This window comes from Daucus carota, chromosome 4 (genome assembly GCF_001625215.2).
Source record: "Daucus carota subsp. sativus chromosome 4, DH1 v3.0, whole genome shotgun sequence".
NCBI classification, from domain to species: domain Eukaryota; kingdom Viridiplantae; phylum Streptophyta; class Magnoliopsida; order Apiales; family Apiaceae; genus Daucus; species Daucus carota.
Window position 1 is genome coordinate 43,695,443 of NC_030384.2, and position 18,476 is coordinate 43,713,918.

Below are 18,476 nucleotides of genomic sequence, written 5' to 3' on the forward strand. Positions count from 1 at the left end.
AGCAAGTCAGTGGTGTTGGGTGGATGGGATAACTGTTTGGGTAAAGAAGCCCACCAGCTTATTTTGGGCTTATCAAAACCGAGAAGTCTAACCCTAACATAATAAATTTACAAAACCATTACTTGCGAATCAAAAACAACTTATTGTTCAACCGTGAGTACTAGTAGTACAGAAAATTAATAAAACCTTCTAACAGAAAATCATCATGACCAACCCATTTGTAACTACCCCAATCATGTATACTGACAAATAAACTTTTAGAAGTATGTACTTGAGGTTCATCAATGATTTCACAATTGTAAGAAATTAAGAATGGCCTTTTGTGGAAGCTTAAACCTTCAAAAACCTAACCATAGTATTTCAGAATGTGTGAGGGCATCTCAAAGACAAGTCAACAAATTGCCATCCTAGGGAGGGCACTCTAAAAGAGCATTGAATTCCACCAAAGGTCACCCCCTAATCACTAGAGAGACAATAGTAGCACATTTGGATATTCAAAATTTAGAACACCCACAAAATAACCATATTTTAAAAAATTCAATAAACATCAAATTAAACAGACAACTGTTGGATCTTTAGCAAATATCAAAACCAGATAAGATTATCTCTCAAATCCCCACATCACTGAATAGTTTCATACTACAAACAAAAATGCAGAAATGCAGCTATGACAGTAAATTCTTGCTCAACGATTGGCCTTGGCAACCCTTTCAATCTCATCCTTCTTCTTGATTGCGTAGCTGCATGATGTAAAAAAATAAAGATTAGTAATAAACTTGAGGGTTCTGTGTTGTTGTGTGTAATTAAAGAAAATTACCTGTTAGAAGAACCTTTGGCGGCGTTGATGAGCTCATCAGCAAGGCATTCAGCAATAGTCTTGACGTTCCTGAAAGCACTCTCTCGTGCACCAGTTGTGAGAAGATAAATTGCCTGATTGACACGTCTTAATGGAGAGATATCAACAGCCTGACGCCTCACCACACCAGCAGAACCAATACGGGTGGCATCTTCTCTTGGACCACTTTTGATTGCAGATTACAAAACAAAAGTTTTTTTAAGTGATATGTTTAGAGAACGCTAGAAAGAGAATGAATAGATAACTATGGAGATTGAAGAGCAAAAAAAAAAAAAACTATTTTAGCAACCTAGTCAAAAAAACGAGGAAGGAGAAATGCAACAAAATTTGTGACAGTGATGCTTCACCAAGGAAGCTTTCCCATGAAAATTACAATGTCTTCAGAGCAGCTTTGTAACCAAAAAAAAGAAAGAAAGGAATTTTCCAGAGAAACATGAAAATTATAAATCTCAATGGTCACATAGTTTAACCCGCATTAGAGAAAAATGCATCAACGAACAAACAATGCTATATATAAGATACAGATACCTGTTGATAACAGCGTCAACAATGACTTGGATTGGGTTCTGGTCGGTTAAGAGGTGGATGATTTCCATAGCATGCTTGATGATGCGGACTGCCAACAACTTCTTTCCGTTGTTTCTCCCGTGCATCATAAGGGAGTTGGTCATCCTCTCAACAATTGGGCACTGGGCCTTCCTAAACCTCCTAGCTTGGTATCTTCCAGCAGTGTGAGGCATGTATGTTGGATGCTTAGCTGCAGTTGCAGTAATGTAATCCTCAACTGAAAGATCACCGATCTGTAGACGGGCATAAAAATTAAAACAGTGTCTGTGTAAATGGAGGAGAAGAAAGCACATTAGTAGCACACATATGTAAACATTTACTGGGGTTTGTTATACTGAAAATATACAAAAGCAAGACGCCAAGAACATAGCGCTTGAAATATATCTGGTCTAAAAAATTGAGACCACCACAATGTAAGACTAAATATTAAAGTTGCTGATTTATATCATTATTTAGGAACAGAAGCATTAATGAGGTCTTTCCATAAGAATTGAACACTTTGATCAAACAAATATTGCATCTTCTAATAATAGCTATGCTAACCTAGGCTGACTAGTTAGGATCGAATAACTAAATTTAAGTTCTTAAAACACAACTTAGCACCCATTTGCATATATAAAAGTAATACTTATTTCTGTAAATAAACTTCAATGATGGAACTTCCCTAGGATTTAAACAAAAGTCAAGACTAACATTTAAACCAGTACCCTATTTTCATTCCTTTAGCATATAAAAACTCCTTCAGAAATCAATTTGGTACCTATTACTCTAACATCAAATACTAAACAGAATGCCAACAGCAGAACATAAATTACGCTATCGGTATCTGATAAAATTAATGAAATTTCCACATAATGTCTCAATATTCAATTGTTTTAGCACAAGCAATTACAACTAATCAGATTTAGCTAAATTCAAGTGCATATATCCACAAAACGTAGAAAGAGTGTAATAAGATTACCGAAACATCATCATAAGACCAACGGTTGAAAAGCATGACATCGGTGTGAACAAGATTCTCATCAGTCTTAGGTACAGCAATAGCAGCAGCAACAGGATCAGCAGTAGCCGCCATGGTTAATCTCTCTAATTAACCTAACATCCAAGTCATTACAATAGATTAATTGACAGTTATACAATACATGAATGTACAGAACCTGTGCTTATGTATGTATATTACAGAACAAGTTACATGGAAAAGCTAACCTTCGTCTTAGGTATGGAGGAGGGGCTGAATGGCAGCGGCAGCTCTTTACAGCTTCGAATGTAAAATGATAGAGAGACCCTGGGGCAAAACCCTAGCCCAGCTATATAATTAACGGGTTAGGGTAGTAATGGGCCTGTTTTATGTATTCCTCTCTATTATTGGGCCTGACTATAGATCCCTAGCCCAAAAACCACGTCTCTGTTTGTTTGTTTTATTCATTCATGGCCGTGACCCGAGATCAAATTTTCGAAAAGTTTGAATTCTCTTTTATATCGATTATTTTTGAAAAGAAGTAAATAAATATTTTTAATTAAAAATATAATTTTAATTAAATAATAAATATAAATTATTTTCTAATGTTTATATCAGAAGTTTATATAATTATGAAAATTTTAATAAAAAATATGTTCTTACTTTCATTGGATTATTAGCCAAACCACATTAAAGTTTTAGTCTCAATCAACCTCGACGATAGACTTTTATAAGACTATTTATAATAAAAATTAAAAGGGTTAGATAGCTAATTCACCACTAACCTGACTGGAAACTTGCAACTGAGTAATGATTTTGAAAAAACTTTCAAACGCATCACCAAGTAATTAAAAACTTTCAAAATCATCATTCTCCGTCAGTTCCGTTAAGTAGTTAACGGAAAGTTCAAAAAAGAAATTTTAAAAAAAACCAAAAAAATTAAAAAAATTGGAAAAAATCATGAAAAATTTTGAAAAAATTCAACAAAACCTGATTTTTTTTAAAAAAATGTGAATAAAATAAAAGAAAATCAAAAAATTAAAAAATGGAAAACAAAAAGTTTCAAACCTTTTTTTTATTCTTTTCAATTTTTCTAAAACCCGAAAAAAAAACTTGCCACCTAATTTTTTTCAAATTCTTTTAAGATTTATGAATTTTTTCAGAAATTTTTTGAACTTTAGAAATTTTTTTCCCCAGAATTTTTTGAATTTATTATGAATTTTTTGTTTTTTCTCCAAATTTTTCTGAATTTTTAAAGTGTTTTTCAGATTTTTTTAAAAAAATGTTTTTGAACTTTCCGTTAATTACTTAACGGAACTGACGGAGAATGATATTTTTAAAAGTTTTTAATTACTTGGTGATGCGTTTGAAAATATTTTCAACAACATGACTCAGTTGCAAGTTTCGAGTCAGGTTAGTAATGAATTAACTATTTAACCCAAAATTAAAAATATTATCTATGTTTGAAATTATTTTTATTACACTTGTGACCCGTTTATCACGTCAGTGTGTGATTGACAATTCAAGTAAATTTAGTAGAGATAACAAGTTGATTGCTTCGCTTGATTAAGAAAAATGACAATCCCAAAATACCAACCAATCGAGATTCGAGAACAATAATGTATCAAGAAATTAACTTTTATTGCAAAAAAACAAATAAAAAGGGGCTACAAACATAAAAGGAGAAAAGTATAGGGGCATTTCTGCAAATACTTACGAAAAACAAAACAGATTGTGCAAGAGCACACAGAGCCACTGAACTCGAGTCCCCGTGTTTCTTGGTCGAAATGGAGCTCTCCGTCTCAACTCACTTGTCTCCTCGAGTTTCATCTTCATCTCACACACATTTGTTCTATAATTATCACCCAACTTGCAAACCCAACAACTTGCTTCTCAAATTCTCCAGGAATTCATCTCCAATTGTGCTTTTTGATCACAAGAGCGGCTCAAGAACCGTGTTAAAACAACAAAAGAAGAGTCTTTTCATCAGGGTATGCTCTTAATTTCACTGTTAGTTTCCCTGAATTTTTATTCTATTTGGGGTTGTTTTGATTCTTGAAAACAATGTTGAATTGCTGGAGCAAATAACTGTACATTTTCAGCCACTGTGATTGTTGTAGTTATTAATTTACATGATTTTATTATCACTTAGGCTCCCGCTAGTAGAGAGATTGTTTCCGTAAACTATCTGACTTTATAAATTTTAATCGAAAGGTCACTGAAGATTTGAAATTGGCTTTTCTGAGCTGACCACTGCTTTAAAATTTACTCAGAGATTTGCCTTTAATATGTGCTTGTGATAATACATTGTATGGAGTAGTATATAATGTAATCTATGTAAAACCTATACTACTCGATTTTCCAAGTTATCAGTTTTTACGTCTGCATATGATCTATTGAAATTCTCACTATGCAAATCCAAGTGATATCATTGCTTTCATATAACAACCAAATACTGGAATGATAACCTTTGCTAAATGGTAGTGCAGTACTATTAAATAGTTTGAGACTTGCTGACTAACCTGGCCCATATCTTTTATAACTTCAAATCTTGAACTGCAAGTACTTAGTTTATATGTATTACATTAAAGTGAATATATCCAGGCCTGCGCTCAAGTTGGTGCTGCTGGCTCTGATCCTGCAGTGAACAAAATTTCAGAGTTTGCGGATGCATTTTGGAGATTTCTGAGGCCCCACACAATACGCGGAACAGCATTAGGATCAATGTAAAATTAATCATGTTTATACACTCCTTTTTGTTAACATGCATAGTTTGTTCAAGAGCATGTGTCAGTTACGTTGACATTGGTTTATAATTTGTACTATTGACAGTTCTTTGGTTACAAGAGCTTTGATAGAGAACCCGAATCTGATAAGGTGGTCATTGTTATTGAAGGCGGTTTCTGGGCTTCTTGCTCTGATATGTGGCAATGGCTATATTGTGGGAATTAATCAGATATATGATATTGGGATTGACAAGTAAGCAGCACATACTGCCTTGGCTATAATTTATCCCCCAAGTATAGCAGCACAAGTGTGTTATCAGCTGTCTTAATGTAGGCAGAATAGAAACATCATAATCAGCAATTGGGCTTATCAAATTAAATATGGTTCAAATAGCATTTTTGGTTCAAATTATATGTCTCCATCTGTTACATTTTGGAGCAATTTTTATTGCCAGAATATATTTTGGTATATGGAAAAGATTTAACCAGGACATTTTGTGAATAGAATCACTTATCCAGTAGTAAATCTCAATAAATCAAGATATAGCTTAAAAAATCCAGTCCGACTTTTCATATATGCGTGATACTTGACCATTTTTACTCTAAAAAGTGTAATAATTTTTTGGGAGCTTGAAATGTATGTTATGTAAATCGTGCACTCCGCCCAAGAATATGCTTCTAATCTGTTAAATTTACAAATTTTGGGTTACAAATAATCCTTTTGTTGTTTTTAATCATTTCCTTGTTTTGGTTGCAGAATAAACAAACCTTTTTTGCCTATAGCCGCCGGAGATCTTTCTGTTCGACATGCATGGATTTTAGTGCTATTTTTTGCAGTAGCTGGCCTCGTGACTGTTGGATTGAACTTCGGTCCATTTATTACAACTCTATACAGTATTGGTCTATTTTTGGGAACAATCTACTCGGTCCCCCCTCTCCGAATGAAGAGATTTCCTATCGTAGCATTTCTTATAATTGCCACAGTATGTTTCTATCCCCTTCACATCTATGCTTGGTATAGTATGTGATACTAAAATTGCAATCAGTGCATATGTGATATTGATAATAAAAACAATAGAGACGAAATAAACAGTTTACGAAGAATAAACGACATTCTAACAGTCACAGAAGACAAAGATACATGGGACAGAAATTTTCCCTGCACAATCCGCATTCCTTTCCCTCCCCTCCCCCCAAGTTGGGTTCGAGCTTACAGTTACATAAGAGTATTTAGTATTTATTTATGATAGCAGAAAGATCCGAAGTCAGGGCCTTGACACCTAAGCTTGGACCTGAACATTTAGCTCAATACCCCGTTAATGTGCTATTTGTGTCAGGACCCTGAACCTATCTAAGCATAGATTCCACAAACCTAAGATATGATAGAAATATGGACAGCTGGGACAACATTTTATGAGATTATCATGATATTTTGCAGGTGCGAGGTTTTCTTCTTAATTTTGGTGTTTATTATGCTACAAGATCTGCACTTGGACTCCCATTTGTGTGGAGGTAAGTTATCATGAAATATTGGTTTTGACGTGCTCTGGCCTTTGAACGAATAAGAAAGTTCTTGGCATAAAATTTGCATGCCATGTTTAGGAATCAAATATGAGACGGCCTTTTAATGCAAAGTACTTGGAAAAATACATATATTATTAATCAAAACAATTATCAATAATACAATTAATACTCAAGCACCTGCTAACCAACTGATACCACATAACTTCATTCTTGGTACCTGATGTATATAAACCACCATTCTTGGTACCTAACTAAGAACCCATCAAAGGTCAGTCCAAAAATTCTAGCAATTTGGTATACATTAGTTGTTGACTTGTTATCATAAAGGCCCCCAAAACTCTTTTTCTAACTGATGTGGGATGTTACACATACCATCTAATAATAATTGTTTAAATATACTGTTATGATACAACCTATATCTATAGACTATAGTGAATCACCCAAACGTCCAAGCCCATGCTATTATATTGGGTCAAAACCCAACATGTCAAAATATAAGGCCTCCCCCCGGTCCAATGTTCCAATAGTCTAATATGATGCATAATTGGAATTATTTGTGTGGATGGTTTAGATATTCAATAAAATAGTCTTTAAGTTGCTTCTTATCATTTAGCTAAAAACCAAAGTTGCTTCTCGTGAATAAGAAAAGAAGAAAAAGAGTTGCATTTCGTGTATGTTATCCTTCAAACTGAGAATAAACACGTTCAGGATTGAGCTATGCTTACCCATATAATTATCTCCCCATCCTTTTAATTATTTTTGTTAGTTCTCATTCCGTATTATTCACCTGCAGTTCGGCAGTGGCTTTCATCACAACTTTTGTCACGTTGTTTGCATTAGTTATTGCCATAACAAAAGATCTTTCTGATGTAGAGGGGGACCGGAAGTAAGTTTCAAGTCCAAAATTTTGCTAAATTTCTTTCCATTTTACTAGAAATATGTAGCCTCTGCTTGGGAATATGTAGCCCATAATATATGTCCTGATGGAAAAAAAAAATTGCAATAAGCACCAGCAGTTTTATTCCATGACCTATGTTCAGAATATCCAGCCCAGATGTCTCTGTTAGTGCTTACAATTTTTTCTGATAAAATGGTATTTCAGGTTTCAAATATCTACTTTGGCTACAAAGCTTGGTGTCAGAAACATTGCGTTCCTCGGTACCGGGCTTCTGCTTATAAATTACATTGGTTCTGTACTAGCAGCGATCTATATGCCTCAGGTATATACACTTGAATAACAGCTTAATTGTTAGCAATTCTCCTGAGAATCTGCTTGTAAATCAGTTCCTATCATCAAACACAACAGAATATGTGTATTATCTTTCTGCATTTGTATGCCTATATATACTGACAAAGAGATGAAACCTTTAATTAAAACTTGTTTCAGGCATTCAGGGGAAGCTTAATGATTCCAGTACATACCATACTAGGATCTACTTTAATTTTCCAGGTTCTTAAGCATTTCCCCCAAATCCTTTGTGCACTTTAGTTTTTTCCTTGGCAGTGTATATCATCATGTATGTTTACAATGATGTCAAATTCCAAGAATCCCACTTCCTTTTAAGTCTTTTTCTTGTCAATATTATGTTCACTTGGCTTCATACTTCATATACTATGTGCTTGCTGAATCTAAGCTATTTTTTTAGGGATTTTAGTGGGAAGTTTAGATTGCTATTAGAGCAATTTCTGAAAACAAATGCAAGTGATGAATGATAGTATAATATTGTTAAACATCTTAATGATACTATGTTGATTGTTGACCATAATATTTAGGTGTTATAGCAGTTAGGGCGGTAGTTATGATACCTGTTTGCCAAAATGGTAATTGCTGTTGCAGATTTTTTCTCTTTGCTCTTTCAAGAAGGAACTTCTGTATGAGATAATTATTATTGTCACTGTATGCGCATTCCAAATTCAGTGTAAACATTTATTGGCTGTGGGCTAAGGTTACGTTCGCTGGAGTGGATGAAATGAGGAAAGAATGGGTTGAGAAATTATGCATACAATTTAAGGAGGAAAAGGATGTCAAAAATAATAAAGAACAAATATGTGGTAGTGACTTTTGTAGTGAAAATGAGGAAGAAGGAAAATGGAGCATTCCTTACAAAATTGGTGGATTAGAGTTTTAATTTGGATTAATAAGAGAGAAATGGAGGAAGAGATAAATTTATAATCATTTTTCCTTGTAAAAGAGCTAGAGTCGATCAAGAAAGCTGCATAAGTGAATATATAACCTACGGAAATTCTCATTCCAGTCTCTCATAATTGGCTGATTTCATTTCATCCAAGTGACAGAACCTAATTGATTCTCTCTTTAGTCTTTCCCTGCAATTTTCCTTAAAATGTAATATGACTTACTATAGGATGGTGTATAGGGGCTTGAGATTGTCATTATGCACTCTTTATATTTGAATTCATACTTTGATGTTTCAACTGGATAATATTGTCTCTCTTTAATCTACTAACTTCTGATTTTAAGTTAAATGCATCTGATGTCGAGCACAACATCCAATTTCTGATCCTTTGTTGATCATATTGTTCTATCTCTTTGTAACGAGTTGGTATTATGTCATACAGGCATGGTTACTGGAACAAGCAAAATATAGTCAGGTAATAATCCCTGGATCTGGAGGATATACGAATGAGCTCGTAGTTAACTTTTAGAAAATATCAAGTCCAAATTTGGTTTGTAAGATGACCACTTTATTTGTTTCTTCTATTTTTCAGGAGGCAATCGCGGGCTTCTATCGGTTTATATGGAATCTATTCTACATTGAGTACATCATATTTCCTCTAATCTAATGAGTAATAATCAATTATGTACAAGAAGTTTCTCCAGTATTATTTGGGAGTCAGACGTTACTTGGAAAAATGGCTTCCTGGAGTCTAAATGACTAAGCTGAAAGCGACACACTGGTAAATCTGCTCAAGATTCAAGAGATACTACAACTCATTTTACTATTTTGACGAAAGCAGTAGGGGAAGCACTATAAAGAGAAGATTTGTACTATTTAGTTATGGTAATTTAAAATATCAGCCCTTCTTTATTTATCTTTTTTCCATGATGAATGTGTTATCAGCTAAATCCTAAAAGTATGTAATTAAGAGGTGCTCAAGGTTCTAGTTGAAATTATAATTTTACTTCCTATCCTTATGTAGGAAACTGTAAGTAGATAGATCTGTTGGTTGTCATAATATGAACTGAAGGGTCTTCAGAATTAGTTCTAGTCTTGACCTTTCCTTCCCTGATATCTGGGTAAACATATAGAAATATATTTTCTCCGTTTGCTCAAAAGAGGCATCGAATATTCGAATGCATTCATATTCCATGACATTTGAAATGAATAATAAAGAATTCCTGCCATCTTTTTCAACTTGAAAACCAGGTATAACTAATTAAGCATCCAATACAACTGAAATAATTATACACTTGATATTTGATGAAAAAGTTGCTCCAAAGGTAAAGTGGTCTTTGAGAAACTTACTCTCGAGCAAGAGGACTTTTGCCCGGAGTTGTTTCCCCTCGGGTATTAGTCGGAGTTGGAAGCCTTGCACCATGAGGTGACTTTCGTGGAGAGTAATGACTGCCTCTTGCCCTTGGGGACAAACTCACATCCTCCAGAACTCTGGATTGAAGTTCTGAAGGATAGTCCCTCATGCATCCAATCCTCGGACCAGCTCCTGTTGTCCATTTGCAAGATACCTGTTGTGCAAACTGGTAAGACATCATTCCTTTATGCGAAGCTAATCTTGCCATGATCTTTTCTCTAGGAACGGGTTCTTCATATTCTTCTTCGTCTTCATCAAACAGATTACGCTTAGAAACTATAAGCTCATCATCAGTTTCCTCTGATGCTTCATTGCCATCCTCATCGGATGAACAATATATGGGGCGAGAACTATATCTAGCTCTTTGCTGTTCTCCTTCCTTCTTAAACACCTCAATTAATCTCTCCTTTTTAGGTATTTCAAGAGTCGTCAGTGTTAATGAGATCCCACGTGTCCGCCTTGCCAAAGTAGAGCTTATGTTATCATCTTGTTCCCTCATATGAGGAAGATCTGATTCTGACTTGCTGCTATGCAAACCAGGTTCCTTCCTGAAACGAGGTTCTTCTTCATCATCACTGCAGTTTTTCTGCAGAATCACAAGTAAAAAAATGAAGTTGATCAACCAGTGACCTCAAATAGTTTTGATCCTCCACAAGCACTAGAATATGAAAATATATACTTTTGGTTAAAAAGACACACTCCTATTTGCATATTAGACCCACTTCATCAGAGCTCAGAATAACGTGCTTCTTGTTGTTAATCATCTGTTATCTAGCACAGGATATTTTATGCTCACACTTACATGCATATCTTCTTACACTTGATCAATCAAGCGTGGCCAAATTTCTTTTTACCTGGACCGTGTCGAGATCTACATTGTGTTCCAAGAGAAATAACATAAGTGCCTGAAAATTTTCTTCTGTTGGGAGGTAGTGTCCACTGTGAGGCCAAACCGCCTGTTGAGTAGCAAACTATGAATTAGTAATCAACCAATGCACTGTCATATCAAATTAATGATTCAGTGACATAATAAACAGAGCACACTTTAGATCAGTATTACCTTCAAAATACCATTTACCACCACCAATCTCCCAGCAGACAATGTTGCACCACCAGCCAAGAAGCTTGAATGTTGAAATTTGCCTTTCTTCTTCTTCCCAACATACAAGATCTTATAAGCGCTGAGAACAAATATCCACTTGACATCTGCAGGTCCTTCACTGGTATCAATAACCTTCCCGCTGTGTCTGTAGATTAAACTTCCACTAACCACTTCGACTTCGTATTCCTTCCTTTCTGTCTGTAAATGAAGTTGGCTTTGTTAGGTTTCTCACATTATTGACTTCATAAATATGGGAAGAGCTATTGCTTCTACAACGGCATGGGACGTAGGTTGATATTTTATTGTAAATTTTGACCTTGCGGGAGACTTACACATTTGGTAAGGCCTTTATATTGAAACCTTACAAGAATGATAGTCTTGTTAATGGGAGCAAGGAGCTATAAAGAAATTTGATGCTCACCGGACCAAGATACTTTATGCATTGTTGCAGAAGCTTTGACCTAGAGCATCTTTCATGGTTAAGCTCTCTCCCTTCTCCTACATCAAGCCTGAAAATTAAGTTTTGACAATTAAGAACACTTAAACTGATTAATCTTGGGGAGCAGGGAAAGGTTTTTCATTGTTACCAAGTCAAAAAAATGTTACCAATAGAAAAAGGGCTGTTTGCTGGCACATTGCAGCCAATGAGAATAGTAGAAGTGAAGATTATGACCATAACGATGTCGGGGATCGATCTATATTACATAATAAAAAAGTATATCAGCGAGTATTTACACCTGTAATTTATAACTGAATATAGAGAATTGCGCAGCAGTACCCTAGATTCTAGAGATGAGACTTACTGCTTCTAGCCAATGCTGTAAGGCAAGTTTGCGTGCCTTCTCATCCTTTGACAAGCCTTTTCCCACCTGCCAATCAAGAGAACGGAAAAATGTAAAATAAAGAAGAATAATAAGCCACGAGATTGTACGCCTTAAAGATTCAGAAGCTACCTTAGCTACTCTGGTACTTGCTCGAGACCAACGTGAAATAGCAGTTTCTGGTTTCTCAACCTCAAAAAATGACACAGAAGTGCGCTCGAGTTGAGCAAAATCTAGTAACTTCCACCTAAAAATCACATATGCAAGTTCATGCTCAAAAACACACATATGAAGAATGAGAAGGATGCCTGTTGTCACTATGAAGACAACTTATTAAAATTATTACTTCATAAACACTTAGTATACAATAGTATATAGCATTTGTCAGAACTACCTAAAGTGCGAATTGTGATAATTATATGGTCATATGACTTGTGTAAAAATAGCTTATTTATACTAGTGGATTGTAAATCCCCAAAAAACAATACAAAGAAGTGAAGTAGACTAACCATCTCTGCTCGGCCAGAACTGCGCAATCAGCAAGTTGTCTTCTAATTCGGAAACTTTTATATGTTTTCTGCAACCTCAGTGCTGCCAGATGTTCTGGGGCCTTCGACCTTGGTGGTTTAAGGTGATTATTTGTTGGCATGTCTATACTTGGCGAATAATCACCACTTTGTTCACTGTTACTGCCAACTTCCACAAGAGTTACATTGTCTTCTGCATGTGAGGGAGAAGAGTTGATGGCTACCGGTGACCCCTGATCCATATCTATATAGGCAACAGATCTTTCAAGTGCCAATTTTGGGGGTTCAACTGATTTCACAATGCCAGACTCAGAATCTAGACTTTTAAAACTAATAGATTGCAGTGCAGTCTCTATGTCATCACCCTCGAAGCTTAGTGATCTAGCTATAAAAGTTTCCGTGATGGTCATGAAAAGATATCCTCGTACAATATAAAAGCAGGATATCTAAGATCAACGCACCTGCCAATGGGAACAAAACTAAACAGTTCAATTCCTTGTTTAGGATATAGTTTTTACTGAATCATGACCTGCCATACTCTTAAAAACACAACTGAACATTTCAAGATTTGTCCTCATTATTACATGTTTTCACATGAGATGAAACATGATAAAATGGCAGCATTGGCCTATTACCAGAGAAATGTAACATAAAGAAACTCAAATTTTAATGCCTATATCTATGCCAATTGCCAAGATGTTATGCAATGCCGCAATGGCACATACAAAACAGAACATAGGCAACTTGTGAGGTTTCTTGAATCCAAAAAGATATAATAACAGCATAATATTATTATTATGCCTGATTTCAAATAATCTTTTACAGTAACTGAGATAAAAATTCTACCTTTATTACATATATAAATGAACAATGCAGGTTAAATCTTCAAACCAATGCTCAAATGCTCAAATCACAAACAATCTACCACACAGAGAACTCTAAATTCAGCAAATGAGATACCCCATTTCCTATCAAGTAAATTTCATCACCATTATGTATAAAACATATGAAAATCAATATATTTTCTTAAGAAATGCATATTTGAACACAAGTAGCATGAGACAAGGAGTGATGGTACCTTATTGTAGGAGCTTCACAAGGAGAGTAAAAGTAGGGGGAGATGGAATTCCAGAGAGAGAAGTTAAAATGAAAAGGAAAGATACGTGTGATGTGATTGTTGGGGGAAAAAATGAGAGAGACCGGATAACGAGGGTGTGTCTCTTTTATTTTCTTGAAAGTGTTTTGAAAGTTTTTTTTATAAGTGCATATGTTAAGAATTAAATTTTATATATTTAATTTCATATGATTTGTGTTATTGTCGTATATGCATGGAGTCTATTATTATTCAAAAATAAATTTCTATCAAAATAATCAAAAACATAGAATTTTTTTCTTTTTTTTTTTTTGCCACGGTCAAAAACATAGAATTTAATTCTTAGCCGATGCGACAGAAAAATCATTTTTTATAACCTTGCTTTGTGTCAATGGGTCGTTTGGGTTAATTTAAAAAAAAATGATTTCTTCTTTATATTAAAAAGCAAAGTAAAAGTAAATAAAAAATAAGTTAATAAAATTGAAAAGAAGCTGTGAGAGAAGTAATCATTCTTAATTTTTTAAAAATATTTTTATTTATTTACACAAACGGGTAAAAAAACACGTCGTCAGGATCAGTTTCTCCCAAACACACCACCGAGCACTGATGTCTCCACTCTCACTTCACATTTCACGATGTCCGCCAAATACCACACCCACCAGTCCACCACCCACGTTCATATATCTCTGTTTCCAAAACCGTGCTGCTTTTTCTGCACATTTCAATGTATACAAAATATTTTTGCATATCTATCTTGCTTTGTATTAAAATCATACACAGAGACCAACCATAGAGACCGGTTGGGTAAACTTAAAAAAATATTTTTTATTAAAAATAAAAAAGTTAGACTAGAAGTAATAAATAAATTAAAGTTTTTAAATGATTAAGCTGTCTGGGAAAGAGGTGTAATTCCAGAAATAAAAATTAACATTATCATCTTCTTATTTTTAATATTTTTTTCTAAATAAAAATTTAATATCTAACTTTTTATTTAAATTTTGTTTGGTAAAAAAAGTTGAATATAGGTTATACAACTATATTTTAGAGGAGTATTAAAATATGTGACGAGTATTCGAGAGAACATATTAAAATGAGTGGAAATATAAAAATGAGTAAGAGGGAGAAAGTAGTGCAGCAGTTTAAATCTATATCGTAAAATTTTACTATAAGTATTGAAATGTTAAAAAATTTGGATGGAATATCCGAAAAAGAAATTGTTGGGAGAAAAATGTATTTCAATTATTATTTTTTACACATTTTCAGTAAATTAAAATTTACAATCTATATTTTTATTTATAAAATAAAGTTTCAAAAGATGATAAATGAAAATTTTCATGTACTTGGTGCACAAAAGAAATTACTCAAAAAATAGTGCAAAAAATGAAATACTCTATTTAAAAGGGCACGGAGGGTGTAATTTATTAGATACATTCCTAAATTTCCACGCAGCAGCCTGACTGTACAAACGTGCAAAAATCATCGGAAACTTCAACTTTTACTGATTTACAATTTTGCCCCTCTCTCCTCTCCGTTAAAAAAAACCCTTGTGCTGCACCCTGGTACTCTGACCCGGTTACCAGGCTCCGATTACCCAGATTAACCCCACATGCTCCAACTCGAACACCCGAGTCAGTCTCAGCCCAATTTATCAACTCACCATTCTTCCCCACACCCACGCACGATCTCGGACATTGACTCACTGTCCACGAGTCTTCAACTCGCCTCCACTCGCCCGAGTCAATACTAAACGCCTCAGCCGTACTCTTAAACTGTCCTTGAGCATCCGTTTCGTACCCGCTCACGACCCAGAACTCGTTCCCAATTATAATCCCCTGACACTCGTCTCGCTCCTCACTCATCCGAGTCAACTCAGTCCACTCGTCGCTACTCAAATCATAAACCCACGCCGAGTTAAGCGCGTTCTTGCTATCATCATGTCCTCCAGCAACGTAAACTTTTCCTTCCATTGCACCAACGGCGAAGAAGGACCGATTCGAAGGCATATCTTGACACCGAGTCCACCTCTGAGTCGTGAACTCGTAAACAAACACGTCCCTCACCGGTTCGTAACTCGCTGGGTCCCACCCACCCATACACACGAGCTTACCTTCAGTGCTTGCAACTTGACAGAACAAAGGCATTCCATCCGGGTACTTTGGAATCGGGTCGACCCGGTACCATGTTCTCGAACCCGGGTCGAAAACGGACACTCCGTATCGTGCTTGAGCTGCGGGTTTCGACCCGGTAGGCTCTTTTGGAACTGGGAGCGACTGGACTAAACAGGCAAGCTTTCGGGTCTGACCCGATTGCTTTCGGTGGTAATAGAAATCTCTGCTCTGAAGTAATTGGCGCCATCGCTCGGCGACGTGAGATCCGACCCGATGAGCAGAGAAATGTAAGCGGGTTAAACACTCTAGGGCGATTTCTTCGGGTAAGCCCGGAATTAACTCGGTGAATTGTTTAGACATGGAAGTGTAGAGTGTAGTAATAGAAACGTATATGCGTGTAGGATGAGTTTATGTTATCGATGCAGATATTAAAGAGTGGATGATGTTTATGGTCCATATTTTTATCTATTTATAGTCGAGATGAGGTTTACACTGTGCATGGAATATTGGAATTATCTAATCTGAATTGAATGATATCATGCCACGTGTTATGCATAGCTGGAGCTGACTTAATTAGGGTGCTACTAGTAAAATATACTCCTCCGCTGTTTTCTTATTTGTTCGTCCCGAACATTTTTTTTTCCTATTTTCTTCTTTTGTCCATCTAATTTTTATACTTTACAATATATCAAATATAATAAAAAAAATTGATATAAAAATCGATTACGTAATTATTTTTGTTTTTAATTTATTTTATACATTAAATATATATTAAGTTCCGCCCCTCTACTCATATTTCTTACATTTATAAATCCTACTCATCATATCGTTCGGGTGGGATTGAGCGAGAGATTGGCTCCTCGACCTAGATTCTTCATTTTTGTTTTTTTATATATATTTTTAGCTAAATTTTTCTTGTAATACTATGGCCCTGTTTGGAAGTTACTCCCTCCGTCCCAAATTAACTGTCCAGTTTGACTTTTTGATGGTCAATTTGACTTAACTTTGACTGAAAAATATGTATATTAAATAATTAAATAAAATTATGAAATATATATCATTGAAAAGATTATCAAATCTATTCTAGAATATATTTTTCAGTTTTGTAAAATTGTAAAAGAATAATTTTTAATTTTCAGTCAAAGTTGGGTCAAATTGACCATCAAAAAGTCAAACTGAACAGTTAATTTGGGACTGAGGGAGTAGCTGTTAGCGGTAGCGGATTGAATTAGCTATTTTGACTAGCTGATTGAATTAGCTGTTTTGACTAGCCGATTGACATTAGCTGTTTTAAAAAAAATGTTTGGTAAATAACTGACTGAATTAACTGTTTGTACTTTACGCAGACACATTGCCAATCATCTAATTGAAAAAGCTCATCCTAGTAGCTTTTTCAAAATTAGCTTTTTGAATTCAAAAAGCTATTTCAATAAGCTAACTACCAAACACCAACATTAGCTTTTTCATTTGCTCAAATATCTAATTTGATCCAAAAAGCTAATTTCATCTCAAAAAGCTAACTTCCAAACACCCCCTGTATATTCTCCTACCTAGGGGTGAACATAACCCGCTCAACCCGCTCAAACCAACCCAAACCAACCCTGTTTTTGGCCGAATAACCCGACCCAATCAAAACCGAAATTTGAATGGGTTAATTTCAAAAAACCCGATTAAATTGGGTTGGGTCAGGTTTTAACATATTTTAACCCTGAACCAACCCGACCCAACCCGATTGCATAAATATTGGAGACCCATATATATTATGATATTATCTAGTATAGTCCCTAAGATTTTATTTATACATATATTTAGGAAATTGATAAATAAGCTCCAAACTTTACAATTTAAGCTTCATTTCAATTTTTTCTTCTACCCAAAGAGCATAATCACCTATAATATGGATGAAACATGTGTAGAAAACATGGGCAAATGTGGTATAAAATATGGAATTGGAGTTTAAATAGTAAAATGTGGAGCTTATTTATCAATTCCCTATATTTAATAAATAAATGGATCCATGGTTTGCTAGTCCTAATTCTACACCAGGTCCGAACAGAGGGAAAAATATACACTTTTCAGTACTGATAGTTTGTCCTAATAGTAGGTTTTAGGGCGCTGGAAACTAAGATAGAGAAAATCATAATCTCTGCTTTAACGTTGCTAATCAATTCTGTTTAATGATACCTTGACAAATGTTTAATAATTTTAAACTTCTATTTTGAGTTTGAATTTTGACCGGAAGAATAAACCCAATTAACCCGACCCAAACCGACCCAACCCGACCTATAAATAATAGGGTTGGGTTAGACAAATATATTTGAGTGATTGGTTAATTTTTTCATAAACCGATTATATTGGGTTGGGTCGTTTTTTGCCTTGAAACCGCCCAACCCAACCCGTGTTCACCCCTACTCCTACCCATCATATAGTTTGGGTGGTACTGAGCGAGAGGGCTAAAATTGGTTCCTCGACCTAAATTCTTCATTTTTGTTTTTTTACATATAGTTTTTGCTAAAATTTTCTTGTGATACTATATGTTTTTGTTCGATATATAAATTTTGATATAGGTGAGAATCGAACCGAAACCTCAGGACGACTGACGTATAAGTTTACCACTTGAGCTACTCTCAACCCATAATACTATT

The 18,476-nt window shown here is 35.0% G+C and overlaps 4 protein-coding genes across 4 annotated transcripts; 1 reads left to right on the forward strand and 3 right to left on the reverse strand.

Moving 5' to 3' along the window:
• Nucleotides 1-518: 518 nt before the first annotated feature.
• Nucleotides 519-2,759, reverse strand: LOC108218314 (small ribosomal subunit protein uS7). The gene is made up of 5 exons (XM_017391222.2): nucleotides 2,630-2,759; nucleotides 2,385-2,518; nucleotides 1,385-1,656; nucleotides 818-1,021; nucleotides 519-740 (listed from the first exon to the last, which is right to left on the reverse strand). Exons 2-5 carry the CDS (start codon nucleotides 2,496-2,498, stop codon nucleotides 686-688), a joined length of 645 nt encoding a protein of 214 aa, XP_017246711.1. The 5' UTR covers nucleotides 2,499-2,518; nucleotides 2,630-2,759; the 3' UTR covers nucleotides 519-685.
• A 1,318-nt stretch (nucleotides 2,760-4,077) lies between these two features.
• LOC108218311 (homogentisate solanesyltransferase, chloroplastic) lies at nucleotides 4,078-9,777 on the forward strand. Its single transcript, XM_017391217.2, has 10 exons — nucleotides 4,078-4,372; nucleotides 4,986-5,107; nucleotides 5,214-5,360; nucleotides 5,865-6,090; nucleotides 6,546-6,619; nucleotides 7,425-7,517; nucleotides 7,734-7,851; nucleotides 8,019-8,081; nucleotides 9,209-9,241; nucleotides 9,359-9,777. Exons 1-10 carry the CDS (start codon nucleotides 4,169-4,171, stop codon nucleotides 9,431-9,433), a joined length of 1,155 nt encoding a protein of 384 aa, XP_017246706.1. The 5' UTR covers nucleotides 4,078-4,168; the 3' UTR covers nucleotides 9,434-9,777.
• Nucleotides 9,778-9,972: 195 nt separating this feature from the next.
• On the reverse strand, nucleotides 9,973-13,847 carry LOC108218308 (IQ domain-containing protein IQM6). The gene is made up of 9 exons (XM_017391208.2): nucleotides 13,709-13,847; nucleotides 12,613-13,091; nucleotides 12,236-12,350; nucleotides 12,086-12,151; nucleotides 11,889-11,977; nucleotides 11,704-11,791; nucleotides 11,241-11,480; nucleotides 11,035-11,136; nucleotides 9,973-10,766 (listed from the first exon to the last, which is right to left on the reverse strand). The coding sequence occupies exons 2-9, from the start codon at nucleotides 13,038-13,040 to the stop codon at nucleotides 10,113-10,115; spliced, it is 1,782 nt and encodes a 593-aa protein (XP_017246697.1). The 5' UTR covers nucleotides 13,041-13,091; nucleotides 13,709-13,847; the 3' UTR covers nucleotides 9,973-10,112.
• Nucleotides 13,848-15,092: 1,245 nt separating this feature from the next.
• On the reverse strand, nucleotides 15,093-16,282 carry LOC108216163 (F-box/kelch-repeat protein At2g44130). Its single transcript, XM_017388851.2, has one exon. It carries the CDS (start codon nucleotides 16,189-16,191, stop codon nucleotides 15,157-15,159), a length of 1,035 nt encoding a protein of 344 aa, XP_017244340.1. The 5' UTR covers nucleotides 16,192-16,282; the 3' UTR covers nucleotides 15,093-15,156.
• Between the last annotated feature and the right edge of the window lie 2,194 nt (nucleotides 16,283-18,476).

Coding starts and splice junctions, on each gene's coding strand:
- LOC108218311 (XM_017391217.2), top strand. CDS start 4,169: ATGGAGCTCTCCGTCTCAACTCACTTGTCTCCTCGAGTTTCATCTTCA. Junction 6,620..7,424: donor GGACTCCCATTTGTGTGGAG/GTAAGTTATCAT, acceptor ATTCACCTGCAG/TTCGGCAGTGGCTTTCATCA. Junction 8,082..9,208: donor GATCTACTTTAATTTTCCAG/GTTCTTAAGCAT, acceptor TATGTCATACAG/GCATGGTTACTGGAACAAGC.
- LOC108216163 (XM_017388851.2), bottom strand. CDS start 16,191: ATGTCTAAACAATTCACCGAGTTAATTCCGGGCTTACCCGAAGAAATC.
- LOC108218314 (XM_017391222.2), bottom strand. CDS start 2,498: ATGGCGGCTACTGCTGATCCTGTTGCTGCTGCTATTGCTGTACCTAAG. Junction 1,022..1,384: donor GTTGACGCTGTTATCAACAG/GTATCTGTATCT, acceptor TGCAATCAAAAG/TGGTCCAAGAGAAGATGCCA. Junction 741..817: donor GCCAAAGGTTCTTCTAACAG/GTAATTTTCTTT, acceptor TACATCATGCAG/CTACGCAATCAAGAAGAAGG.
- LOC108218308 (XM_017391208.2), bottom strand. CDS start 13,040: ATGACCATCACGGAAACTTTTATAGCTAGATCACTAAGCTTCGAGGGT. Junction 12,152..12,235: donor CAAGTACCAGAGTAGCTAAG/GTAGCTTCTGAA, acceptor CTTGATTGGCAG/GTGGGAAAAGGCTTGTCAAA. Junction 11,792..11,888: donor AAACAGCCCTTTTTCTATTG/GTAACATTTTTT, acceptor CTTAATTTTCAG/GCTTGATGTAGGAGAAGGGA.